Raw genomic sequence first — 23336 nt, forward strand, 5'->3', positions numbered from 1 at the left:
CAAAATGCCTCCGGTTCGGGCATCTACCCAAACGGTCAGCATTTTCGTGTGGAGTTCATGTTCTCCCCGTGCTTGCGTGGGTTTTCCCCGGGTCCTCCGGTTTCCACCCACACTCCCAAAAACATGACACTTAAGTAAATTGACTAAACCAAATTAGCACCAAATTCGATTCAATTCTGTCAGCAACGCATCACCTTAGCAACCCTCACGCAGCAGGAGGGAGGGGGGTTCTCGAGATCTACCCGAGCTCAAACTCCCCTCTCGCTCTGCAACGGGAGGAAGCCCCGGGCTTGAGGCGCTCATGAGCTCGGGGCTCTCTCCCGGGACAGCATGCCAAACTAGCTTATCAACAATCATCAGCTAAGTGTGAACTCTTGAAATGGCAGTCCGTAATGAATTTATGCCAAATTGGCATGACTAATTATTTTTTCTTTTTTGTTTCCTTTCAAATTGTATCTACAAGATGCTGAATAATGCTTGCTCTTTTTTTAGATAGCTTCCATCTTGGACCAAATTACATAATAATAATAATAATAATTAAGAAGAATTGTAATTTTTGCATTGTTTGACCAATAATTTACTAGTGTTGAATCATCGCAATGAAAACTTTTATGTCATTACTGTTCAATTGATACCATGCTTATCAGCATCACATTCAGGTACAAAAGTCATGACAATAATCTCCATACGAAAAAAAAAAACAGCTGACGACAAAGAAATGTTACATGGCAAAATCTTTTGATTTCATTTCTCCCAAACATTTTATCTGCCTTATAATACACTATAATACATTTTTACACAGCAGGTGTAGGGGAAAAAAAAGAAACCCATGCAAACTTGATAGTGAGCATAAATATATCAAATACAAGAAAAAAGAAGAATACAAATGTGCTTTTGTATTGCCAAAACCTAAAACTTTTCACTTTTTGAGGAAACTTGATAATACTCTAGTTGGATGTTAATAATTACTGTATTACAGTACATTGAAATAAAAACATACAGCAGTGGAAAAAAAACACATATAAATGTAAAAATAAAAAAACAATTATACATCAAAGAAGAATCTCCCATACAGCACATGGTAAAATCAAATTCAATCAACCTTATAAGCCATTAAAAATGATCAGTGACTAAAAACAAACTGTATTTATACAATATAGTCCTTTCCCATAATACCGTTTCATCTAGCACCTTTGGATATAAAGAAAAAAAACTTTAATTTGGGTGAATATCAATGCAGTAGTAGTAAATCAAAAACAAACCAAAATTCAAACAGTTAAAGCAGTGACAACAGAAGTGCTTCTGAGTTTCAAGTACACTTTCGGACCGTCAAAATCCCGAGGAGAGGTAGCGCGCGACCACTCCAAGCCACTATGTGTCTTTGCGTGCCAAATGAATGAACGAGGCACTTTCAAACGAAACATGAATATGATCGTCCACTTTTATTTTGCAATCAAACCTCTGAACTGTCGTTGCTATTGGAGACTTGCGTCATCATTGGTTCTGTGCTGCTAGATCCTTTCGGCGACTCAGTGACGCTCTTTTCTCTTTTAGATCGCACCAAAATGACGATGAGAATAACCAGTAGGATGGAGAAGAGAAGACCGACTAAAACTCCTATGATCAGGACAAGTTGATCATCGCTAGTTTCCCTTTGGTTCAGTTCTCTGGGAATGATACCCTCCGCTTGGGATTCCTCGTGAAGGCTGGGATGTTTCTGAAAGCTGTGGTCCAGCGCTATATGTAAGATGTTTGTGCCGCGGTTACTTTCTACGCTGATATCTTGAGCCAAATCTGGAACGCCGTTTGCTGATCTTTTGGAAATTGAGTGGCTGTGTGTTAGAGAGTGATAATCCAGGCTTCTTTTCCCAATGCCTCGATTGGCGTTCTCTCTGGAGCGGACGGTGTAGATGGTGTGGATGTACCATTCTCTGCCTGCCGAAACCTGGATGGAGTGTTACAGCATTAGCAATAACCCTTGTGTACTGTTCAAATGGACTACCCTTGTTATGTTTGTGGCTGTTTTTGCCCCATTGACTTCAATTACAACAATGTTTTTTGATTGGCCAAATGATCATTCTACATTGTTGGTGTTTTTCCCTGTTGGGAGGAGGTAAAACTTTTCATTTTTATTGTCAATGATTAGTTGCCACTATTAACCCTTTGGATAAGCCTGTGCAAAAAGGTTTCTGACTATTTTATTTAAGTTCTATGGAGTTAAACAAATTATAGTGTACACGCAATAATACACTTACTATGTTCTGAGAGCTGAGGGGCTTATTATCTTATTTTTTTCTCAAACATATCAAAGTGTGCAAAGTCTCTCTCACTATATTCCATATAACCAGTGCTTAATTTGTGAAATGCGAGGTTCCAGAACAGATTGGGGTAACGGATCCCCCATGTTACCTGAGGATGAAGAGGTGTCACACATGAAAGTGGAGGGCCGGGGAGGTGGGGGGTTGGTTGTCGCAGACAAAAGTGAAAAGGGTTGGGGAGTCGCAAAAGAAAGTAAAAGTGAACAGCGGACAGGGGAGGAGGGCGGTTGAGGAGGGCGATCAGTAAAATGAGGTGCCGGATCAGATTTCAGAGGTGCCAGATCCGGAGCTGGTGTGTTCCAGCACAAATTAAGCCCTGCATATAACCATATAATTTTAAGCCAGAATCGAAACAATTTTTGCGCGGCAACTTCCCAGCAGGCAAACAACATCATAAGACGTTAATATTAGGTTAGATTTAGGTCATGATTACCAAAATTTCATGTCTAACCAGCGTCTAAGGACAACATTATTTAATGTCCAATAATGATGTCAAATTACGTTGATATTTGGTTGATTTTAGGTTGTGTTGGAAAGTGACCAAAATCCAACGTCTGACAGATTTCATAGTGGTAATGGCCACACAACATCAAGGTGTAACATGATTAGACATTGATATTTGGTTGATTTTAGGTTGGACATTGGACACTGACATCGGCCTGACGTTGAGTTCCGACATCAACCTGATTTTCATTTTCAGCAAAATCCAACATCCCAATGACATTGGGGTACAAGGTCAATATGATGTCATGTTGATGTCCTGTGCCTGCAAATTACAAATTGCAAATTTGACCTCTTCTCGACTGAGAAAACTAGCAACCACCAATGAATGATTTTATGGTGTCATGCCTTTGTAATTCAAAAATGTAATTATAATGTAAGTCAATGGGCAAAAACAACCAAGAACATAATGAAAGGGTAGTCAATTTGCCCAGAGTGTTTTGTTGAATTTTTTTTAAAGCATTTTCCCAAAATATTCATTAAAATATGATGTCACCAAAAATCCTTCCATTTGCTGAAACACAGAAACATTTGAGGCCAAATTAAGACTCAAAATCAGCCCAAAGTGGATGAACACATTCCCAACAGCACAAAAAAGTTAAGCATGATCGCAATATTTATTAGAAAATTATGAATTTTGTTTTCAGTCAGCTTCTTGTTCCAAACAAATCAAGCTTTCACTTCATAACAGAAATTGTGATATTTTAATAATAATAATAATAATAATAATAATAAATAATGATAATAATAGTAATAATAAAAAATAAATAAAAGATGCAATAATTGCAATAATTCAGCATCTCAATTAAAATATTGAAAGAAATCCATAAAAATTAAGTGCTAAATCTTGTAAAGAGAACGTTCGAGGTTACTAAAGTAACCCTTCGTTCCCCGAGGAGGGGAACGGAAGCACTATAAGTGGATTTGATTTGCAAAATCCACGCATTGGGAGGTTCGGTTCAGAAGCTACTCGTCTGAAAGAGTATTGAACGGGCCAATTAAGAATGAATTGGCAGCGCAAGCCTGCGCAGGTGAGCGGCATAAGCAATCAACTGAGTATATAAGCTCACCTGGCGCCAGCAGACGCTATCCTTTTTAAGCTGAAGAGACTTTCAACAGCTAAGGGACAGTCATTATGGCGACGGAGTATAGTGCTTCCGTTCCCCTCCTCGGGGAACGAAGGGTTACTTTAGTAACCTCGAACGTTCCCCTTCGGGGGGAACTTCAGCACTATAAGTGGATTTGATTTGTAAAATCCACGCATTGGGAGCCCATTGAAAGCGCCATAATGACTGCACCTTACCAACACCCCCGATGAGGAGATAGTCAAGCAAGCGTGACGCACCCGCATCATGGGGGGCGCGGTCCTCCAACGTGTCCCTGGCCCTAATTTATCCTACTTCAACAGAAGTTTTACGGATTTAGATATATTTTTTGGGAAGTCGTGAGCATCTAGATAATTCTAGGAAAATACGACAGTACGTTGGGAAGCGTGCAATCCCGATAGGGAGGACGCTGCGGAGGCCATCCGTTACCCAAGGGGGGATAGATGGCAGAATTTACATATGGACTAGCCCTAAAAAGGGGGAGTACGCATAGCAAAAGAGTGGTTAGCGGGGAGGGAAGACACGGGTCCGCCCAGGGGGGGGGGACTTAACCGTGGCTGAATAAGCATATGGGATCGCCTAGTGGGGACCACGCATAGCAGGCACCTTTACCCAAAACGCGGGCTGACCAGCGGGCAGACCTACAACGTAGTGGGCCAGCAAGTGACTCCTCCGCTGAGTCAGTGCTGGGGGCCACGGAGGAATCTGCAGGGCTCACCTGACGGGGAACTTTACTGACAGATAAAAAGGCGCACGTATCTCCGTGTTAGGGAAAATGGCGCAGCAAGCGTGTTTCAACACCCTACCGAATTGTTTCCTCAATCACCAAGGGTTACCTAATACCCTTGAGGAAACCGGCTCCACTCGCAGATTGTAAAACCTTGCAAATGTGTTGGGTGTCACCCAGCCCGCAGCTCTACAGAAGTCTGTTAGAGGGGCGCCGCGTGCGCGCGCTCGAGAGGATGCGAAACTCCGAGTGGAGTGCGCACGCGCTCTCGGGGGACGCGGCTTATCTCGGCTCTGATAGTGAAAGAAAGGCATCCACAATCTAGTGGGAACTTATTTCGGTACGGCACTTCCCTGCTGCCGACCGTTATAACAGACGAAGAGCTGCTCAGATGATCTAAACTCTGAGTGCGGTCCGGATAATACGCAAAACGCGAACTGGACAATAAAGAAGGGCTGGGTCTGCCTCCTCCGAGGGCAGCGCTTGCAGGCTCACTACCTCGTATTAAAACGGAGTGGTAGGAACCTTGGGCACATATCGCGGGCGGGGTCTCAGGACGTGAGAGAAGCCAGCCCAATTACAGGCACGAGTCACTGACCGAAAAATGCCTCCGGGTCCCCGACCCTCTAATCGATATCAACGCGACCAGCAGAGCTGTCTTCAGGGACAGAAAGATACTGAGTCGAGGATCGAAGGGATCTGACGCGGCTTGTGTAGCGAGGGCGAGATCCTAAGAGGGCATGAGAGGGGGCGGGAAGGATTAATTCGCTTAGCGCCCCTGAGGAACCGGATGATGAGGTTATGCGTTCCCACGGTGCTGCCAGCCACCGCGTTATGAGAGCGGAGATGGCAGCCACGTAACCTTGAGTGTGGAGGGCGACAGCCTGCTCTCCAGCTTCTCTCGGCGTAAAGAAAGCACAACGCTGATCTGGCAAATTACGGGGGTCTTCTCAGCGAGAGACACACCATTCAGTGAATAGACTCCACGTCAGGGCATAGGCGCGCTCGGGGAGGGGGCTCTAGCCCGAGTGACGGTATTAGCCACCGCAATCGGAGGTTACCTAAGTCTTCCTCGCGTCTAAAATCTCTTCAAAGATCGGCGAGGGTGCCAGGTGGTGCCCTGTCCCTGAGAGAAGAGGTGCTCTCTCGAAGGGACTGCCAGGGGAGGGCTATCGCGAGGGAGAGCTCTGACATCCAGGTCCGGTTGAGCCAGAGGGGCGCAACCAGCAACCTGTTCCTCGTCCTCTTCCTGACCTTGCACAGTAACTGCGCGAGCAGGCTCACTGGGGGAAACGCGTATTTGCGCGTGCACCGAGGCCAGCTGTAAGCCAGTGCATCCGTGCCGAGAGCACTCGGTCAGGGAAAGAACAACTAGCAATGAGCGATCTCGGGGGAAGCAACAGATCGATCTGGGCTTCCCCGAATCGCGCCCATATCAGCTGAACAGACTCGGGGTGGAGTCTCCATTCTCCAGGACGCAAGGCTGCCGTGAGAGCGCATCGGCTGCACGGTTGAGCTTGCCTTAATATGAATGGTGTGCAGCGATTTCAGCCGCGGATGACTCCAGAGGAGCAGACGGCGGGCGAGCTGAGACATGCGGCGAGAGCGCATACCCCCTATACGGCTGATATACGCCACCGCCGCCGTACTGTCCGTCCTGACCAGCACGTGTTGCCGCTCCAGCACCGGAAAAAAACGGTGGAGAGCGAGGAACACTGCCAACAGCTCCAGGCGATATGCCAATGCAACTGGGTACCTTTCCACAGGTCCGCAGCCGCATGCCCGCAACGCACAGCCCCCCAGCCCGTGTTGGAAGTGTCTGCTGAAACGACAACAAGACTGGACGCCTGTTCTAGAGACACCCAGGTCTGTAGGAACGAGGGGTCGCTCCAAGGGCTGAGGGCGCGGCGACACAGCGCAGTAACAGAGACTCGGTGTGCGCGCGCGTGCCATGCGCGTCTGGGGACTCGATCGTGAAGCCAGTGCTGAAGTGGTCTCATATAGAATAATCCGAGCGGCATGAAGCGGCTGCGGATGCCATATGCCCCAGGAGCCTCTGAAATAGTTTCAGTGGGACCACTATTTTACTGTCGAGCTCTCTCAGACAGTACAGCATCAGCTGAGCGCGCTCTCCGGAGAGGCGCGCTGCCATGGTGACCGAGTCCAGCTCCAGCCCGAGAGAAGAGATCCTCTGCACGGGGGCGAGTTTGCTCTTTTCTCGGTTGACCTGAAACCCCCACAGGTGGAAGTGCCAGAGCACTTTGTCTCTGTGCATAATCAACTGCTCTGAGAGAGGGCAAAAATCAGCCAGTCGTAAAGAAATTGAGTATGCAGATGCCCGCGAGCCGAAGGGGCGCTGAGGCACCCTCCGCGGGCTTGGTGAGGACCCGCGGAGACAGAGAGAGCCCGAAGGGGAGGGCTTTGTATTGCCAAGCTCGACCTTCAAACGCAAACCGCAGAAACTGTCGGTGGCGAGGAAGAGTGGAGACATGGAAATACGCGTCCATCAGGTCTAATGCTGCAGACCAACCCAGAGGACGAACGCACCGGAGGATGCGCTTCTGCGTGAGCATTCTGAACGGCAGCTTGTGCAGGCAGCGGTTCAAAACGCGCAGATCTAGGATTGGCCGTGACCCACCGCTCTTTTGGGCACGATGAAGCGTGGGCTGTAAAACCCGCTCTCCATCTCGGCTGGAGGGAGCGGCTCGATTGCATCCTTCGCCAGGAGGACAGCAATCTCCTCTCGCAAGACAGGGGCGGACAGGGGGCTGACCCTGGTGAATACACACCCGTGACTTGGGGGGCCGTTTCGCGAACTGAATCGCATAGCCGAGTCTGATTGTGCGTATGAGCCACCGCGAAGAGCTGGCCCGCGCTAACCAGGCAGGCAGAGCTCTCGCTAATGGACTCATCGCTACAATCGCTGACGTACCAGCAGTGGGGCAGCGCGGAGTGGGTGTGCTGATCCAGGAAGCTCGCGGGTCCCACGGAAAAGCTGGAGGTGAGATATTTGCTCTCACTCCAAACCCGAGCTCCGGAGGGGAGGCTCGAGGGGTGGGAGAAAGGAGACCGTCCTCCCAGCGCTCGTGAGCCACTGGCGAAACGCACCGAATCTGCAAGCTAGAAAGCATAGCGTCCCAGACTGGCAGATTTCGGGCTGTCACATCTGGGGAAGTGAAAAGTGCCCTTTCATAATGTTTTCATGGCAGTAAAAAGTGCCGTTGGAAATGGGGCCCCGCCCTCCAGCGGGGAAAGAGCAAGTTCCCTCTTCTCCAGATGGCCTGTCCCAGGGACGCTTCGCGGTCCGTTGCCGGACTTAGCGGCGTTCTGGGCAGGGGGGCTGCCTGCTTCCGAGGTGCCCGACGCGCTCGCTTCGCCTGAGGCGTGTGCGGGGGCGGAGCAGCTCTCGTAGGCGGGCGCCTTCGGCGAGGAGCAGGTATGAATGGCACGGCGGGCGGAGCGGGCTACGGACCGCCGATAAGACATCACCCACCAACTGCTCTCTCACCGCCTTGAATTCCTGGGTGAATTCACAGACAGTGTCGCCGAACCTGGCTGGGGATATGGGGAAGTCAAGAAAGCGGACTTTGTCGACTTTGCGCATATCAGCCAGGGGTGGCGCTCCTGGACCACTAATGTGGACATCGTCCTCCCCAACGCACACGCAGCGGACTCAGTAGTCCGAAGAGCTAAGTCGGCGGCGGTGCGAAGCTCGTAAGCCTGGGTTGGACCCACCCTCGTGCAGCTCGGCCAGCGCCTGCGCTTGGTAGCGCTAGTAGGTGGCTATCGCATGCAAGGCGGAAGCAGCCTGGCCCGCAGCTATGTAAGCTCTAGCTCCGAGGGAGGTAGATAACTTACAGGCTTTGGATGGGAGACGAGGCGGATCCCGCCAAGAAGAGGCGCCGCGCGGATTTACCGCCATCGCGCACTCAACCTGAGGAATCGCCACATACCCCCTGGCTGTTTCACCGTCAAGAGTGGTTAGGGTGGAGGAACACGCAGCACGAGCAGAAAAAAGTGCTTTACAAGACCGCGTGAGCCTACTGTGCACCTCCGGGAAGAAGGGAACGCCCCTCTAGTCGGTCCGGCCGCGGAGCTGGGGGATAAACCATCTCCAACCCACGGCCGAAGCAGCCCGGGAAAGCACGGCTAACATGTCCGTTTCAGGATCCGTAGTGACAGCGCTCACCAGCCCGAAGGGGGCGAGCGGGTCTGGATCATCATCGGACAATGAAAGCCCACCCTCCGATGCCGCGGTGGACATCTGGTCTCCGGTGTCATCGGGCGTAAGGGCTACCATCTGTTAGACGGATCGCTTCCCCCGCCCGAAGCTTGGATGGAGCGCTTAGAGGAGCGGGAGGTCCGCGGGCCCGTGGGCGACGGATTATCTCTCGCTGAAACCCTCAGATCTGCCCGAGTGCCCGCTGCAGAGCAGGGGACAACTGGGGTGGTTCACCCTTTTGCAAAGGCTAACCGCGATCTTGCGCAACAGTCATGGCATCGCAATGACGACATGAACTGCCCGCGAGCAGCGCATTAACATGCTGGACCCCCAGACATGTAACTCAGTGCCCGCGCCCATCATCCGAGGACAGGAAACCACCGCATCCAGAAACGCACAGTCGGAGCGCCGTCCTGATAAGGACGTGCTGCACGACTGTGTTGCTCTTTCTGTGAAGTTTGCAACTTTATACGCACCGCTCTGGAGGACCGGACCCAAAGAACGCCAGGCAAGGGAGAAACCCAGCTCGACCGTCTGCCACTGCGTGTACACACTCTGGACCGGGAGAATGCTCTCGTTCGCTCAGAATCGCTGGTCACAGCAGGAGGAACCCTCATCGACTCGATCAGAAAGTCTCTGAAGCGAAAAGGATAGCGTCTGCTGGCGCCAGGTGAGCTTATATACTCAGTTGATTGCTTATGCCGCTCACCTGCGCAGGCTTGCGCTGCCAATTCATTCTTAATTGGCCCGTTCAATACTCTTTCAGACGAGTAGCTTCTGAACCGAACCTCCCAATGCGTGGATTTTACAAATCAAATCCACTTATAGTGCTGAAGTTCCCCCCGAAGGGGAACTACTTGATACAGTCTTTTAGTTTGATTATAAACATTTTAAAATGTGCGTTGTTTTTACTATAGTAATATACTTCCAAAGAAGGAACAGAAGTCTCTCAGATTTGATTATAAATTTGAGTTCTAAAAATGACTCTTGTGGGATTGGAATAACAAGAGGGTTAGTAAATTATGCCAGAAACCATCTTCAACCATCTTATCCTTCTTACCTGAAACAGAGCTGTTGAATCCAATCTAAATCCATCAGAGCCCGGCTGTCTCACCAGCGCCAGGGCTTGAGGATCATCTACAGCCAGGAAAGCATTGAAACTAATGCTGCCGAATGTTCTCGCCTGAGTCTCTGGCTGAGCTTTGTCCTGTAAAGCAGAATGAGTTTAAAATGACACATTTTACTCTAAAAAGATCCTGAATGCAGCACAAAGACAAGGATGCACAGCATGTCAACAGAGACACTGGATGCACCTGGCATCAAAAAACAAAAACAAAAAAACACATTTAATATTCAAATCATTATTAAATAAGAACCTTATAGATTTTATAAAATCTGAACATGGCTTTTGAAACAAACTAAACCAAGAAAAATATGCAACACAGTTAGAATTTACATTATTAGCCCTTCTGTGAAATTGTAATTCTTTGGTGAGGTGTATTGCTGGCGCGTTGTTATTTTTAAGAAACTATAATAGATTTTTCAATAGACCAGAACAAAGCCAGTCTATTGTCCAGTGCAAAGCGTGTTAGTTGTGCGCCTCGCTTACACACTGCTTAATACACACAAATTGTGGAGCAATACGCAAATATCTTTATATATGAAAAGAATTAAAATATTAAGGATGTATATAGGATATAATAAGAATATATATAGGATATAAACATAAAGGATTAAAATATTACAAACATATTATTTTCTAGCCTACATAAATATAAAAACTACTGCCTTCATGCCTTCTTTATTTCGGGAGGCTTTCTTAGTTCATTTATAACAATTTGCTTTTGAATAATGATTTATTATTAGCAGTATTATTTATTATAAGCTATTTTTATTTGTTTTATAAAAATAAGCTTAGATTTGCCCAACTGTAAGGACATAGTCATAGGTTTTGGACCATATGGGGCACAGCATGTGTATTAGGATATAACTCAGTTTTTTGACCACACTTAGTCAATATTTTTCATGTATTCGTTTGCTGGAAATTAGAACTGAATTTAGAAATAGTTGTAAAACAAATATTTGACAAACGAAATTAATTATTTATAGGCTAATTGATGTCTGTGCGTCCAAGGGTTCCCTATCCACGAGAGCTAAAGTGAAAGTTAATAATTTGTCTCTCATTCTCGCGCTGCAGATGCTCTGTTTAACTGTTTTCTTGCTAGTAAAACGCTCAGTTTTTCCACTTACACTTACTTTACGTCATGTAAATAGCAAATGCACCATGGTGCGATGCAACTGGCTCTTAAAGGGAATGGAAGATGAGACTCTGATTGGTTTATTCTCAAAACACACCTATAACTCATTCAGAAAATAAACTCAACCCTTTTAGACCATGTGCCACGGCGCAAAGTGAATTTTTCTGTCCTTATAGCAAAAGTGGATTCTGACACGCCCTAAATGCGTTTGTGCCCTGCGCTTTGCACTTTGCTCATGGACCATCAAAATAAAGCCCTCAAAGTTGCAATATTAAAGTGATTAAAATATACAAGAAAATGTACATAAAAAAGAAAAAAGTTACAAAAACTACATTTAAAGACAAAATAAAATACATTAAATAACAAAAATAGTATAACCAGTATAGTAGCATTATATTTTTACAATGGTAATGATACTAAAACCAGGACAAATCCAAATATAGATATCACTAAGTTATATTTCATAAAATGTTCGAAAACATTTACTAAATACAGCTATTTAGTTCCCCAATTTTCCCCAATTTCTGTTTAATGGAGAGAAGATTTTTTCAACTCATTTCTAAACATAATAGTTTTAATAACTCATTTTAAATTACTGGTTATTTTATCTTTGCCATGATGACAGTAAATATTTGACTAGATATTTTTCAAGACACTTCTATACAGCTTAAAGTGACATTTAAAGGCTTAACTGGGTTAAGCCAGTTAGTTAAGGGGAGCTAATAATTCTGACTTCAACTGTATGTATTTACTGTACATTTTATTCATCATACTGGAAATCTGTAGAATGTCAACTCCTTTGTTCAAATCTTGATATTTACTAAACTGTGTCAATACTTACGATGATCTTGAAGCGGTAGAGAAGAGACGGTGAATCAGCCAGACATCCGTACTCAAAGTTGTCTGGGTTGTATTTTGGGATGTATCCGTCTGCTCCTGTGCACAAAAACACCTTTTCGATGTTACAGATGAACGAGTCCCCGAGATTCTGAACCGGATCTACCATCACACGGCCATAGATCATGTCTCCTAAAGAAAAACATCAGCCATGAATAAGTGAGCGTTTAAATAAAACACAATGCTACTAGAACCTTTATTACTAGCAATAGTTCACCCCAAAAATAAACATGTATTCATCTGAGGTTGTTTCTGTCGATGTTAAAAATAAGAGGTGGCCTTTTGAATGTTGAAAACCAATGACTTCCATACACTGAAAAAAGTGATGCATGCAAAACTGTTGCTGTTGAACTGTTGAACAATTTATTTGTGTTGAATTTAAACAAACAAATTAAGTTTAATAATGTTGAACTTAATTTGTTTGTTTAAATTAAGCCCAAATAAATTGTTTACAACCACTTAACGTGAAAAAATTGAGTAAATCCAAGGAATCATCTTTGAATAATTTTTTTCAGTGTACCCATGAAGAAACTTGATGCCAAATCGACATCAAAAATCTGTCAAAAATGGCAACTGATTTGTGTGAAAACCTTGACATCTATTTGACATGCACACATTGGTGAACTTAATACCCCAAAAAGACACAAAAAGTACTTTAACATAAGAAATGTTTTCATTTAAAGCTTCATCTCCAAATTCCAAATTTACACTAAATTTGTTTTCCTGAAATGCATGTAAACTATCTTGATGTCAAATTGAGATTTTTTTTTCCATCAAATTTTTCTTTTATTTTGTATTTTTGAACACAGAAAAACATATATCTATTAATTTATTTTATTTGTCATTTTTATTTGCAATAGTATGTCCTTGTCATTATTCTTCAGTTTTTCCTTTTTACTGACAATATTGTTGTCATGGCTGACGCTATTATTAATACTATTATTTAATAACTTGTATATTGGTTTATATATGTGTATCTACACATTCTGTTTTATGTTGAGATCTTATATTGGTGTCAGAAACCACCTCAAAATTGATAACAGGACTGTCCTGTAATTCTTTTTTTACCATGATTTATGATGTCAATCTTATCAGTCAATTTGATGTGGTTTTGAAATCAAGGTAGTCAGCTGACATCAAATAAATTTTGGTGTGTTTGTCATTTTGATTTCACCTGAATTCTTCAAAATATCCTATTTTTTTGTTTAACTTGACAGAATTTTCATTTTTTGGGTGAAATATCCCTACAAGCCACAGGATTTTACCCTCTGAGAAAGCAGTGTCAGTCTCCTGACCGAAGCCCATGGAGCCGTCTGACAGCCAGAGAGTCCTCTTTGAAAGCAGAAGCATCTGTGTGTTCAGACTGAACTCTGCTGACACTGGATCACTCACCTGGAGAAATCAACACATACAGAGCTTTCATTAAAACACAGTGGTTGTTATATACTTTATTAAATAGAAACTACTGATCAAACATTTTAGAAAAGTAAAATTTGTCATGTTTTTAAAAGAAGCCTCTTCTGCTCACCAAGGCTGCATTTATTTGATCCAAAGAATAAAAAAAAAACAAGAAATTATATGTATTTATACAAACAAGATCCTTCAGAAATTGTTTTAATAATCTGATTTGCTTCTAAAAAACATTTATTATTATTATTATTATTATTTATTATTATTACTATTATTAAGAAAACAGTATATTTTGATGAATTTTGAACTTTAATGAATAGAAAGTTCATGCACATTATTTATCTGAAATAGTATTTTTTGTGACATTATAAATGACTATATCGTCACTTTTAATTTTACAATTTCTTTAAAAAGACACACTTTTAAATGGTGTAATGTAGAATGTTTTAAAAGGTTTTTATTTCAAATAAATGTTGATCTTTGGGTCTTTCTATTCATCAAAGAATCCTGAGAAAAATCATTCAACTGTTTATAAATATTGACAATAATAATAATAAATACATAAACATCTCTTGAATAGCAAATTAGTATCGGAACGATTTCTGAAGGCTTCTGTGACTCACTGGTCTAATAATGCTCAAATTTAGCTTTGAAATCAGGAATAAATTACATTTTAAAATATAATATAATAAAATAGAACAATAAATAATTTTAAATAGTAAAATATATATATTTTTAAATGACCTTTTTAAATTTTTTAAATGATCAATGAATGATCTTTGAGCAGAAGAGACTTCTTATAAACATCACAAATATATTAAATTCATTTTAAAAACAAATGTATATTCATATTAAAGCAGCATTGACTATTATAAGGAATGTTTATTGAAAACTTGCAAAATCTGATCATTTAATGTTCAAAAAACACGACTGAGGTTAAATGATACAACAAGAAAAAGATTTCACTATAGCAGCTGGTATTTATAGTATTCAACCGCACAAACAGGATAATGACAGATAATAAGCCAATGTTTCGCTGTTCCTGGCTGTTAGATACAGAAGCATGCAGCTCTGTTTAATGTTAATATAAAACTGCCAAAATGAAGAATTTGTCCAGCACAGTTTAGTAAGGCTTTTGTTTTGTAAAGTTGTCACACTGCATTACAGACTTTGTAAAGAGTAACAGAAGCTCTTTAACTGTAACTGTTTTTTTTTTCAGAAGTAGATGCAATAAGTTGGAAACCTGTGACCATTAACTTCCATAGAGTTTGTTTTTGCTACCATGGAGTATTTGTTTTTTCTACTATTTTCAGACTCCTCAAAATATCTTCTTTTGTGCTCAACAGAAGATTCAATTCGAGGCTAAGTAAATAATGAATCCTTTTTTATTTTGGGTGAACAGTCCCTTCATGTCCAAGTTTTATCTATGGATTCTTTGTATTTAATTGTAAAATTTACTAGCACTTTTCAATTAGCAATTGGGTGAGAGACAACACGGGGAAGCGATCACAAATTGAGGAGCGGGGAAGGGAGGCGGGGTGGAGCGACAACGCGGGGAAGCCTTCAACAAACTGAGGAGCGATCACAAACCGAAAGCTGCGAGAGCGTCAAAGTAGCCAGAAGTCATTCATTTTCAATGAGAACCAGCGGCGAGAAACAGCGCGACGCATCTTCTCCGATGTGAGCGTCGAGGATTGTTGAAATCAAGTCAACTTTATGGTATGAGCTATGACGCGGTTCGCCGGCAAGCAATCAGAATGAAGTAGTCCACCGCTTGAGAGGTGTTCAGAGAACACAGACCTGTAAACTTTGGTTCCGACCACAGTTGTTCCCAAGAGTTTGATTATTGCGGTTGCCGGATTTACAATTATTGAAAATCGTGACGAAGCGAGGCCCCCTAATCACGCGGGCCCGTCTTCTGTCACTTACACTTAATATTTACATACTTACAATACTTACACAAATATCACAGTAATGATGAACAGTCATGTTCAAAGAATACAATTCAATACTGGTTATATTCAAATGTGGCATCTGAACAATATTACCTACAATAATTTTCCACACAACTATGTGTACACCTTTTTGACTGTGTAGTCTTTTGATCTGTGTATATTTGTGTGTAGTGTTTGTTTTTCTTAACGCATTTATTGTCCTTCACGTATTTATTGTCTTTTACGTATTACTGTATAACATTGATAATTGTTTATTGTTTTGTTTTGTATTGTTTGTTTTGTTTTTTTGAAGTAAGCTGGTGTATGTTGCACTGTTGTTGTATTTTGCACTGGTTGGAGCCAGCATCAAAGCTTTTTACTCATCATAGTACACGTGCTGCTGCTGATGTGACAATAAAAAGTGATTTGGTTTAAAATATTGATCAAATGTGCATTGTGTGTCATAGTTTTTAAAATTAATTAATTAATTAATTTTTTTCTTCAGTTTCTGAAAGCATAGCTGCACAGATGTTGAAATAACACTATAAAATTAAAATTCAAGCACTTTCAAAAAGTGTGAGAACCTTTATTAAACCCTTTATTTATTTATTTGTTTTCAGTGTGTGTTTTAATATCAACCTGTTGGAAGCGTATGTCCAGATCAAAGGTTATGGGCTCTCTGGGATGACACACAGGCCGAAAGCTGTACTCTACATTGGGAGGAGAAGTGCAGGGAACCAGTTTGACCGTGTATGTTCCAGAATAGTCTCTCACCTGGAGGAAAAGCAGGACAAATTTCAGAAGAGACAGTGAAGAGACTAAAATGCAGTCGAGCAATAAAAGAAGATTTCGCTTGGATTAAAGAATAATGTATTGATTTATAGCTGTAATCAGACTTACGGCAAAGTCTGAGATGAAGGTCCACTGCTGTATTGGCTGGTTGTATGTCGGTTCACTCCTCACCAAGCTCAGGTTAAAGGTCAGTCCAGGATGATCCACACACATGACCATAGAAGTCATTGGAGAGGCTGCATTGACAGAAATGAACTCAATACCACATGACAGGGTCATAATAACAGGCTTAAAAAACTTACATTTACACTACCAAAAACTATTCCACTCCCAAAATGTAAATATCACATAAATGATAAATGAATATTTAAATAAATATTTGTAACCCTGGATCTCATAAGTGTCAATTTTTGGAATTGATTTTCACTGCATATATCGTCTAAATCTTAACAAATAAGCTTTCCATTGATACATTGACAGGATTAGGTAATATTTGGTCAAGCATCAATTTGAAAATCTGCAATCTGAGGATTAAAAACAAAATGAAAATACAGAGGAAACCACCTTTAAAGTTGCCCAAATTTTATTCTCTTAATATCGAAATTAGATATGCAATGCATGTCTAATTAAAATTAAAAGTTTTGATAGATTGATGGAATAAAAATTGTTGAAATTCTAATGATTTTTTGGCATAAAATAAAAATAACAACAATTTTATAAATACATACTTAAGATATTTTTTTTATTTTCTTATTCATACATTTCATTATTACAATAATTTTGAGTCATACAGTGTCATTTTTTACTATTTCCAAAATAGTGTAACATTTACACATTTCACATTTACATATTTTATAACAACACCAATGATAATAATAACAATAATAATGATAATAATACAAATTTTTATTATTAATACTACAATAATAATTATCATCATCATCAAAATAGATAATATGACCTAATAAATAAATAATAATTTATAAACAATTATTAATATTAATAATAATAATTATCAATAATAATTAATAAATAAATGAATGAATGTTTAATAACAAACCTGAATGTGCTGTGACAAAGAGCCCTCGAAAACGTGCTTCTGTACGGAAGTTGACGACCAGACGGCCTTGCTCATTGATGCGCATGCTGGTAGGGTAGAGAGCACCTACAATATACATATTTTACATAATTTAAAACAAAACAAAACACATACCCACACAGGACCATAAAGTCCCTATGGCTAAACACATACATTTTTCAGAAGTATTTGCTTCTGAAAATAGTTATTTCAATTTGAAATAACAATTTTGGTAATAAAATGTCATCATATTAATTATATCATTTTTTTGATTGGTCAGAAAGACTGAAGCACTTGCCTTGTAATTCAGCCTCTGGTGGACTGCCGATGCCGTCTCTCCACAAGATGGCGGTGTCATACACAAAAGTGAGACGCAGCTCAGACTGCAGGTCAAAGTGCTGCCAGCCTCCAGCGCCGACGGGTGAATGAAACACATATGAGACATGTAGAGGAACACGCAGCGTCACGTAAGACTGCACCAGATTCAGCACCTGCACAAAGAACAACACTTTAGCGCATAATAACTACTACATAACAATCTTTAGTAATTCCAATATACATTCTAATGTTCCTTTGTTTGTTATAGCCAAGAATGTTCTATTAATGCAAATAAAACATTGCTTTTAGGTTTAGAAAAGCTTACATTTTGGTAATTTTTTAAAGGCCTAAAATAAACATTTACCAGGTGCTAAAAAGTTTGGTCAGTTAGTTGTTATTAATTCTCAAGGCAGCTAACCGTCTGGTTTATGATTATGATATGACTAAGGTAAAATAAACTGTGTAAAAATATGTAATATGTTACACAGAAATCATTTTACATGAGCAGCTCTGCTAAACGTGTTTTTAGTATAGCAGAGCAGATTGGTTTGAAATAAAAATTAAAAATAAAAGGTAAATGATTTTTATTATTTATTTTTGTACAAAAAAAAGAGAACATACAATGAACATTTCTAGAATGTTAGTTTTTAATTGTAAAAAAATATATATCCAAACTGCAACTGTTAGGAGAACGTTTTGTGTTTGTAGTGTAAATATTTTTAACAGCAATTTAACCTTATGATCATTACACATAGGGGTGGACAATATGGCACAAATGTATATCACGATTTAAGTCGATACAATGAAATTCTGATATCGATATGGACAATATTAAAAAGCCAGAAAAAAACCTGACAAGAACACACATAACAGATGTCTGTACTAAATTTGAAAAGACTTTAATACCTCCAGGCTCTTATAACTTCTTTTTTTTTTTTTTAAAGTACAAAAAAAAAAAAAATGAATGTCCACTTTTTATTTGTATTTAGCCTTTACAAACAGATGAGTATATTCATAGTTCTGGTTGCTTTTCATTCTTGACCGAAGTTATCGAAACTTAAAAAGACGAACCACTTCCACACCACTAGTCTTTTCTCTCTCATCAACTAATTCGTCGCACTCATTTTGTAGTTGACATTTTTTGCGACGGAGCTTATTTAACCAACTGCTGAGCGCTGGCAGCGTGTCTGTGATGTACGTTATCACGCAAGTGGCATCACGCTCTTACTGTGGCTGAGCACTGAAAGTAATTTAGTGACAAATGATAGGATGTTTAGGATCTTATATATAATTAAATATATACATATGCAAATTTAAATAGAAATACCGGAAATGGGTTTTAAAATCATATCACCGTTATTGAAAAATTAAATCTATTGCGAAATATATTGATATTGAATTATTGTCCGGCCCTAATAACACAAATACAGTTGAGTGAAAAATTATTAGCCATCCTACATGTTAAATTGTAATTATTTTTCAGTTACTTTCGAAGTGTTGTTTAACAGAAAGCTTTAACATATTAAACATAACTAGGTTAATTAGGTTAACTAGGAAACAATATATTATTATTATTATATACTATCTTATTACTATTATATTATTTTTAACTATATACATTGTTTGGCAACGTGGTGGCGCAGTGTGTAGTGTGTTCGCCTAACAGCAATACGGTCCCTGCTTCGAGTCTTGGCTGGGTCAGTTGGTTTTTTTGTGTGGAGTTTGCATGTTCTCCCCATTTTCGCATGGGTTTCCTCTGGGTGTTGCGGCTTCCCCCACAGTCCAAAGACATGTGGTATAGGTGTATTGGGTAAGCTAAATTATATGTAGTGTATGAGTGTGAATGAGTGTGTGTGGGTTTCCCAGTAATAGGTTACGGCTGGAAGGGCATCTGCTGTGTAAAACATATGCTGGATAAGTTGGCGGTTCATTCCGCTGTGGCGACCCCTGATTAACAAAGGGACTAAGCCAAAAAGAAAATGAACGAATGAATGAATTTATAAATTGTAAACATAACTTGGAAAATAAATGAAAAATAATAAAAAATGCACAGGAGGGCTAATCGTTTTGCCTTCGTCTGTACATTGGTGAGGCAGTGAACTGTTAGTTAGGTTAAGGGATGCTAAAAGGCAAATATAGTATTAATAAATATAGTATTTCTGAATGTACATATACAGTACACGTGCGCCAACAGTAGATGGCGCTACTTACATCTAAAACTGTAACTTAGAGATTTGCCCCTGAAATAAACACTTTAAACTCTTGAAATCACTGTAGCAATTAAAAAACAAAAATCATCCTAAAAGCTTTTAAGTGTAATCAAATTAAGCTAACTGCTAGTGCTAACTCTCTGAGAAAGCATTGTGAATAACTTCACAAACTTGAATGTGACCTGTTTACCAATCCATCCCTGTTTAATGACAGTAGTCCACTTTAATTAACTACAAAGTAAACGAACAGAGCCGTGTGTCCATGGTGAAGACAAACGACTGGCTCACACAGGCATGTAAACAGTCCTCTAAAGCTTGTTTTAGGACTGGGCTTCTCCGGCTAGCAGTTAAAAAAACACACACAAGAAGCTTTTTTATGATCTAAAGGTCAGTTTTGACTCATTGTGGGCGAAAGATAAATAGTGAGCTGTTTAAGGGGGAGACAGAGGAACATAAAGCAAATGCCTCGGCCAATATGCTAAAACACTTCGCCACAGGATAATGGATTGATGTGATCTTACAACTGTGGAAAAAATGGCTTTACTTTAATATGTTTGGCAAAGACTGGGGATCCATATTTCAAGTGCAGGAGTCTAAACCTTAAAATGGATTAAATAAATTGCTAAACTGACACTGAGACAAAGCAAAGACAGACAAGGACAGGTTAAGTGCTTGTAGTTTTTCCCCCCAGTGGTTTTATGAAATATTATAACAATAAAAATGACTGCTTTTTTCTTTTCATTTATTAAAGGTATTCAGTGGTGTAAACTGTAAAGTAACTAATTATAAATTATAAAATTATAATTTTCTCAGAAATTGTAATTTACTAAGCAGTTTTAAAAATGTACTTTTACTTTACTTTGAGTACATTTTTAGTGCAGAATCAGTACTTTTACTCCACTACTCTCCTTCAACCTGCAGTCACTACTTTATTTTTTACTTATACCTGAGTATGATTTTTCAGTACTCTTTCCACCACTGTAGGTATTACATTTTCAGCATCATTATTTCAGCCTTTAATGTCACATAATCATTAAGTAATAATTCAAGATGCAGATTTGCTTCTTTCGTAAAATTATTATTTTGTTATTATTATTATTATTATTATTATTATTATTATGGATTAATAGAATTAATAAAATGACATACACTGCAAAAAATTATTCACTGGATTTACTAAATATTTTTAAGTGAATTGGTTGCAAACAATTTATAAGGACTGAATTTAAACAAACTAATTATATTTAGTAATGTTCAACTTAATTTGTTTCCTTAAATTCAGCTGATATACTGTAAATATACTGTTTCCAACTACTTACCTTAAATGCACTAAATCCAATTAATAATTCTTTTCAGTGTAGCAACAGTGGTGTTTTTTCTCTCTCCAGAATTTGCCCTAAATTGGTATTTAAAATGTATTTACAGACCATTTATTAAAAACATTTGGTCATTCTATAAATGATAAAATTAAAAACAGCTAAATTCATATAGGTTAAAAACCACACACATATAAGTAAAGGATAAACAATTTTTGAGGTGGACTATCCTTTCATTTTTAATTTTATAAATGTACATACAAATAATAAAAATAATATATTTAAAAATATATTTACTTATTTATTGTGAAAATAAAACACTATTTTGATTTACAAAATATTCCTCTGCACGAGAAACTAAAACTGACACTAGGTGGCGGTAAATTAACTAATAAGAAAGTTATTGAGTTACTTTTATTCATTTGACTTCAGTCAATCAATGACGGAAACAGACCTTTGTTTAAAATTGATCATTGGTTTACTTAACTCATGCTGGATTCATTCAGTAAGGAAACACCGCTGTATGTTGAATGTTCTGCATGAATTTATAGGTAATATTTTTATAGTAAAAACAGAGAAAAAAAGCTAAATAGATAATATTGCATCTACAATATAACACAATGTTAACCTAATATTTACAGAACTACAAAATCAATATCATGTTTGCTTTTACGCTACTCAGGACAAAAACAGAAATTGTCTCTTTTATATAAGTTTTTCATTACCTTTTTATTAATTAATTAATTAATTCATTCATTAATTCATTAATTCATTCATTCTCCTTTGACTTAGTTTCTTATGTATCAGGGGTCACCACAGCGGAATGAACTGCCAACTATTTCGGCATATGTTTTATGCAGCGGATGCCCTTCCAGCCGCAACCCAATACCAGGAAACACCCATACATTCACATACACTCATACACTATGGCCAATTTTGCTTACCCAATTCACCTACTGTATAGCGCATGTCTTTAGACTGTGGAAACCGGAGCACCCAGAGGAAACCCACGCAAACAGATGGAGAACATGCAAACTCCACACAGAAATGCCAACTGACCCAGCTGAGACTCTAACCAGCAAACTTCTTGCTATGAGACGACAGTGCTAACCACTGAGACACTGTGCCGCCCCAATCCCTTTTCAACCACTGAGCCACCGTGCTGCCCCCAATCCCTTTTCACAGTCATAATTTTTTATTATAAAACACTACAAACTGTTGTGTTGTTTAATATATATTTTTTTTCATTAAAATTTTTTACAGTCACTTTTGATTGTTTTACTCTGTCCTTGTTGATTATAAATACAAATTTCTTTTTAAAAGCCCTAACAAAAACTAAATTTTGAATAATAGCATTTATATAATGTGTATTTGTGTGTCAACAGAAATATAAAGCAGTTTTCCTGTGTTCCCTCACCTGTCCATCAGTGCCGATGGTTCCTCCGCAGTCATTAAGCAGTTCAGACATGTCATAGTAGCTGACGAACTCCCACAAGCAGGCCTCCAGATGCAGGTTTCTATAGAACCTCAGGGTGTTTTGAGCTCTGAGTGCTGTGCTGTACTGGTACGGTGCCGTCCCGCCGATGGCATCTGGATTGCGGGTGGCATCAGTGATGAAGCCGAAGCGAGTCCTCACCTCTGTGTAGTCCAGCAGGTTTGAGCAGCGATGGTTTCCTACCCGGGTGCCGTCTGGACTGAGTGTCAGCTCAAAGTTGGAGAGTGGCCGAGTGGAGACCACAGGTAACATACCTAAGAAGAGAAAGAGGAGAATGATGAAACTGATCTAGCATTGTTATTCTTTTTGTTCAAGGTTTTTTATTTATTTATTTGTGTTTCACATTATAAAAAAACAACAACAACAAAAAAAAAACCACCCCTTTCCCTAAACATTGTTATTCTAAACTAAAACTGTAGGCGAGTCCCAAACTGCATACTTACGCACTATTCGACGCCATTTTGCAGTATAAATAGTGCGTTCACACTGAAAATTCCCCCCCAAAAATAAGTGCACTTTAATTACCGGGATAATGCACTTATTTAACCGGTAAAATGAAGTGTGTAATGATGGAAGGGTAATGATGTAATGATGTTTTAAAAAAAAACTTTAAACTCTAGTTTTATCTGTCAACAAAAAATGATTTTGGCCACTTTTATGGCATCACAAAAAAACTTAAAAACTAAATAAAATAACATTAAACAGAAATTAAAGTTTAAAAATGCTTTAACTAAAATTACATTCAAATTAAAAC

General features: G+C 39.9%; 1 protein-coding gene across 2 annotated transcripts in view; it reads right to left on the reverse strand.

Annotated features, from left to right (window-relative positions):
- Nucleotides 1–721: 721 nt before the first annotated feature.
- frem2b (FRAS1 related extracellular matrix 2b) overlaps nucleotides 722–23336 on the reverse strand; it is a 159810-nt gene continuing 137195 nt past the window's right edge. The window contains exons 16-24 of one of the 2 annotated variants that reach the window (XM_087283168.1): nucleotides 22505–22836; nucleotides 17542–17734; nucleotides 17226–17330; nucleotides 16274–16401; nucleotides 16013–16147; nucleotides 13295–13421; nucleotides 11974–12161; nucleotides 9935–10081; nucleotides 722–1945 (exon numbers count right to left, since the gene is read on the reverse strand). In XM_087283168.1, coding sequence (XP_087139294.1) covers nucleotides 1454–1945; nucleotides 9935–10081; nucleotides 11974–12161; nucleotides 13295–13421; nucleotides 16013–16147; nucleotides 16274–16401; nucleotides 17226–17330; nucleotides 17542–17734; nucleotides 22505–22836 — 1847 coding nt within the window. In that variant the 3' untranslated portion in view covers nucleotides 722–1453. Of the gene's footprint in view, nucleotides 1946–9934; nucleotides 10082–11973; nucleotides 12162–13294; nucleotides 13422–16012; nucleotides 16148–16273; nucleotides 16402–17225; nucleotides 17331–17529; nucleotides 17735–22504; nucleotides 22837–23336 lie in introns of both variants that reach the window. The other variant, NM_001137661.1, reaches the window with a different exon arrangement.

This window comes from Danio rerio, chromosome 15, assembly GCF_052040795.2.
Source record: "Danio rerio strain M-AB ecotype USA chromosome 15, GRCz13ab, whole genome shotgun sequence".
NCBI lineage: Eukaryota > Metazoa > Chordata > Actinopteri > Cypriniformes > Danionidae > Danio > Danio rerio.